The sequence below is a fragment of the Glandiceps talaboti genome, chromosome 6 (assembly GCF_964340395.1).
Source record: "Glandiceps talaboti chromosome 6, keGlaTala1.1, whole genome shotgun sequence".
NCBI lineage: Eukaryota > Metazoa > Hemichordata > Enteropneusta > Spengelidae > Glandiceps > Glandiceps talaboti.
Window position 1 is genome coordinate 3,528,686 of NC_135554.1, and position 6,000 is coordinate 3,534,685.

The 6,000-nt window shown below is 35.7% G+C and overlaps 1 protein-coding gene across 1 annotated transcript in view; it reads right to left on the bottom strand.

Annotated features, from left to right (window-relative positions):
* Positions 1 to 2,571, bottom strand: part of LOC144436283 (tetratricopeptide repeat protein 39B-like) — a 45,605-nt gene extending 43,034 nt beyond the window's left edge. The window contains exons 1-2 of the mRNA XM_078125030.1: positions 2,121 to 2,571; positions 1,409 to 1,437 (exon numbers count right to left, since the gene is read on the bottom strand). Coding sequence (XP_077981156.1) covers positions 1,409 to 1,437; positions 2,121 to 2,144 — 53 coding nt within the window. The 5' untranslated portion in view covers positions 2,145 to 2,571. The remainder of the gene's footprint in view (positions 1 to 1,408; positions 1,438 to 2,120) is intronic.
* Positions 2,572 to 6,000: the final 3,429 nt, after the last annotated feature.

A 6,000-nucleotide genomic window follows, 5' to 3' on the forward strand; every position in this document is an offset into this window, starting at 1 on the left:
CTTATGGTAGACCCATGCAACTATGGCAGTGGTAAAATGTATAGTAAAGAGCGCCACCAATGGTCAGTGTATGTCTACATGTAGATGTCTGTCTAGTTAACAGTACATAATGAGGCCTGAAAAAATAAATTGTGTGGTTCCGATTACACTCAATTTTAGAATAGGTGGGGTAGGTAGATTTTTTTAATTGTTATATTTTAATATGTGAGTGTCTAGTTCAGGAAGTTATTTTTTCCATTGTTTTCCATATGGCCTCTGTGTTATTGGTTTCTTCCCTTCCCATCAGATGTACAGCCATTACAGATTGGAAGAACAGTTTTATATTGTCTTTTTAAATTGATGTCAGTTTCCCCATCCACTATTTCTTGCAAGACTTCACAATTTTTGAGCTTTTGTTTATTTTTTCGCAAATACGTCAAAACAGTTTAGGGTCATAGTACATTATTGTAATCTGTAATTTACACTGGCCTTACATAACTTACATTATCTATACTACAGTCTACTTGCAGTAACCTACAGTATTCACTTCAAAATCTTTATCATAACTAAGAAATCTATGCACACAGATTTGCATATGAATATCTGGCTGAACTACAGAACAACCACACAAAAACTTTCCATTCAGAGAGTGCTGTTAGGACCAAACTTTCCTACAAATGATTGATCATTCACAATTGTTGCTTTTTTTTATTGAGATTGTATCTTGGTAACTGAGACTAAATTGTACAACACCATGTCACCACATTTAAAATAATAAAACACTAACAAACAGTTGATATATACTGGAAGCACACCTAAAGCTTTCATCCACAGTCGTAGACTTGTTCACCAGTCCAGGTTGGTCACATGACTCCTCACTGTAATCACGTGACACAAGAATGGAGTGGAGTCCACAGATATATATGGATGAAAGTCTCCTTTCACTTTCACAAAATATAAACAATGTATACTCTAGTGTTTCAAAGGTTCAAATGTCAATGTCGTAACCAAGACAGAGATAAGCAATATGTACAGCACTAGTGAACATGTGAGACACTCTATAAATCTTTGCCATATCATATCATCATAATTATCACCTGGAAGTCACTTTTTGACCTTATAATGGTTGAACCAGTACATAAGGTCAAAGGTGACTCTCATGTGACATGTGACACATACAAATTACGAATCTAGTACCAAAGGCTGGTGTTCAACTACTGTATAAACTAAGTTTGTTGACCTGTAGGTACTGTTGTATCAAAGTATCAACAGTTGATACTTATAGAAAACTACACTCAGAGAAGAGTCTATAAGGTCAAACTGACAGTACAATGGTACACTAATATATAGTACTGGTAAATTGGAAAAACAAAGAATCCTGAGATAAGAAATTATTTTAAAATGAAGGATAGTATAGATAATAACTTACACCTGTACCTCCTCATGGGCATCTTCAAACTAAAACAGAAAAGAAGAAGTTGTTGCATCATTAAATGGCAATGATTGATATCTGGTAAATACAGTCTGGGGGTCGTACAAGGAGCATGTTCACAGATATCCCAAAGTACATGTACTTTGACTAATTTCTGGGCAGAAAGTCAAGTGTAAATTGCATTTTCACAAAACGTAGATGACACAATATACTAAAAAAATAAAACAAATACCACAGGCAAAGGACACAAATTGGCACACCTGACATTTGTAAATTAGAATTTTGTTTAGTTGAAGAGAACATCAGGACCCAGATAATCTGTCACCATGGTGATTTATATCAGTTTATATGTAATTGTTGTTGTCCATCAGATTAAATGTATAGCCATGGGGTAAACGAATTATTGCATCGTCCCTTTCAAATCCCAAATACCTATACTTCAGTTCCCTACAACAAAAACATTTCAAAGGGGCAGTTTAAATACATCCAATGTACATCGATCTGCTGTGACATATATAACTCTGGCCATGACACAATATAAAATGTTAAAATAATCTAACTGATCACATCAGTAAACTGACAAGTTGAAATGAAATGTAAATGTGTGAATTAGCGGAATATTTAAGTAACGTGACAGTGTCACGACGAACCAAAGACAATAAACAATCAGCTACTTAACATAATATAAATACTGTACATCGTCTCTCACCTGAACTTCATCGTCGTCAGCCATCTCGTACAATGGACACGTTACCACCAATGCAGTTGACAGTATATCAATGCTTAGTACACAGACTGTCACAAGAAAATGCCTGATTGTGATTGGATATCTCAAAAAGATAAATGCCTTTTTAAACTTTGATACTTTATATATCTTTCCACAACAACGATCGGCTCTTCAACAAATTACAATTTACAGGCAAATATGGCCGGCTGCGGAGGCTCTGCGTACACACTGTGATCGCTGTACTCTTAGTACGGTGATGAAGTCTTACTCTTACGAACATTGATCGGGTCGAGTATCCCCATTCCTTATCATTTCGAACATCTGTTATTGTTTAACACCTGCGATGTACATTAATCCCATCCATTTTCAAAGTACCCGGTTCTTCATACCTATGGTAACTGGAACAGCCGATGTGGTGAGAACGAGTGACATTATTGGGCGATGTCAAGCGTAAGGTTAGCAGTCGTTGGTGGCGCTGTTGTAGATCCCGAGTCGCTGGAAGACGAGTAACTGTACATGTGTACTAGTAGTAGATGGGATGAATGTACATTATAATGTAACATGCATAGGAGCGTGTACTATTTCTTAGACTGTTGTTTTCGTGGTCTACAGGCTAAATATAACAATGTTTTGGCTATAACGTCCTACCTGTGAGGAACACAATTTGTAGGCAGGCCAATTATCAGTGGCTGTAACACACACAGTCACTTGTGAGCTACTCCGGATGATAATATTCCATTCTAGGATGATAATCATATTCTATTCTAGGATGATAAAACATACCGTTGCCCGTTGATGGAGTATACCATTAGCTCACAAGTGACTGTGCTGTAACAGCCCAACAAGCCACATATCAGAATTTTTAGAAAACCAATTATGCAACAATAACCAACGTACATAAAGGACTCAACACATTTCATTTTAAAAAAAATTGAACACACTGTAGTTCCTGACATTTCGATACTAGTCACTCTAGACGTGGTATCTATGTACACAAATACGCTGCACATTGCAGTTGGCAGAGGACTTGACTTGCAAGTTACACAAACGTTAATCTATTATAAAATTACAAAACAACCAACAGTGTATCTCCGAATACTACAGTGATTCTCACGAAAAACACATTAAGTCTTGAATTTAATGATGAATTTTACACACAAACATATGGATGTAGGATCTAGGATGGCATCACCGGAAATAGCCGACATAGCATTCCATGAACTGGAAAGTCGCATTATTGAAATCTACACAAAATAAAATATCACTCTGATCACGTATCAGGGATGACGTATCCATGATATTTTGTGGCACCCAAGCCGAACTAAATAATTTGAGTGAAAAAATAAACCAAATACATCGAACTTTCAAATTTTCGTTGGAAAGCTCAGATAGGGAAGTAACTTATCTTAATCTTAGGGAGCCTTCGGTATTTAGAGGAGGGAGGGGAGGAGGAATTGTGGTGGGTCACATTTTACAAACCTGTTCATGGGGAAGGGTAATATTTTGCATTACAATGTTTGGGGGCGGGTCACATATTACAATCCGTAGTTTTGTGGCCAAATTGAAGATTCAATTATTGTCAATTTGTTTTGTGTTTTGAGATGTAACGTGTAAAAGTGAGATGAACATTCAACATTTATATTTACGAGTACTTTACATGCCAAATACATATATTGTAAGGAAATGTATTTTATAAAACGATGCATTTTATTGAGTGTACCATCTCACCTTATCACTCACACTGTCTGTGAATGTTGTTGTTAAAATATCTACATATATATAATTAATAGTTATAGTAACTGGTGCCAAGTTTATCACTCTTTTATTGAAGAAATACATATATAGCCTTTGAAACCTGTACTGCACATTGGCATTCTCCCCATTCGTTGCAAAATAAAACATGTACTGATGACTCAAGTAGTGACAGTAAGTCAGATGAGAGTGACACTGAAGGTGATGATGATGATGATGATGATGATGATGATGATGATGATGATGATGATGATGATGATGATGGTGGTGGTGGTGGTGGTGGTGGTGGTGATGATGATGATGATGATGATGATGATGATGATGATGATGATGATGATGATGATGATGATGATGATGATGATGATGATGATGATGATGATGATGATGATGATGACGACGATGATATCAGGGAACTTTTACAAGTCACCAGATCAGGCAGTGAGAGTATACACAACATGGAAAGCACATTTTAGATACTAAATAGATTGTGTATGATTATAAGAGAAATGTAACTAGCCAGTTTTTTTTTACTGTTTGTCACTTTATCTGTACAAATATTGCTTTCTAATACAGAGTCAAAATACTTTAATTTGTATGTATATAAATACATGATGAACTTTGGAATTATTGGCTAACCTCTGTTACTGAAATATGCCATGACGTCATAGAAAAAAACACACAATAAAAAGCTCATGTAAACCATGGTTTGATAAAGAACAAAGCTTCAATCAAAGTCAGAAAGAACTCAAATCGTAAACACAGACAGTGGGTTCATGATAATAACATTAACAATAATATGAATACTGAATATGGCCAAAGTTTATGGCAGAAGTATTTGGATGATAAGAAGTGTACACAAAATATTATTAAACAGAAACAAATTGAATGTAAATTTAAAGTTAAACAGTGCATCAATGTTTCAAAATCAGGTGGAAACCCCAGTAAGAAATACTGGTCGTTAGTTAAGAGGTACAAAAGAAAGACCATACACAACAGTAGTTCTCAAGTAAGAATCAAATTTAGTACTAGAAAAGGACAAAGTTAAAGATGTATTAACTGATTATTGGCAATATTTAGGTGAACGGAATCAGAATAACATCTTGTCCCGAAAAGATCTTTACCGGGAAGAAGCGAAGGGACTTTGAGAATAAGGTGATAAAATCTGTGTCAAGATTTGAGGAAGAGTCAGTCAATAGTTCTGAATCAATAACAATAACAAGTGGAAGCTAATAATTACAGAGGTGTTTCACTGAGTTCAGTTGTGGGTAAATTATACAATAAAATTATTGAACAAGAAGTAACAAGTTTAATTGAATCAAGGATCACACTAGGTGAAATACAAGGAGGGTTTAGGAAAGATAGACAAACAATTGAATCAAGGAACACACTAGGTGAAATACAAGGAGGGTTTAGGAAAGATAGACGAACAATTGAATCAAGGAACACACTAGGTGAAATACAAGGAGGGTTTAGGAAAGATAGACGAACAATTGAATCAAGGAACACACTAGGTGAAATACATGGAGGGTTTAGGAAAGATAGACGAACAATTGAATCAAGGAACACACTAGGTGAAATACATGGAGGGTTTAGGAAAGATAGACGAACAATTGAATCAAGGAACACACTAGGTGAAATACAAGGAGGGTTTAGGAAAGATAGACGAACAATTGAATCAAGGAACACACTAGGTGAAATACAAGGAGGGTTTAGGAAAGATAGACAAACAATTGAATCAAGGAACACACTAGGTGAAATACAAGGAGGGTTTAGGAAAGATAGACGAACAATTGAATCAAGGAACACACTAGGTGAAATACATGGAGGGTTTAGGAAAGATAGACAAACAATTGAATCAAGGAACACACTAGGTGAAATACAAGGAGGGTTTAGGAAAGATAGATGAACAATTGAATCAAGGAACACACTAGGTGAAATACATGGAGGGTTTAGGAAAGATAGACAAACAATTGAATCAAGGAACACACTAGGTGAAATACAAGGAGGGTTTAGGAAAGATAGACGAACAATTGAATCAAGGAACACACTAGGTGAAATACATGGAGGGTTTAGGAAAGATAGACGAACAATTGAATCAAGGAACACACTA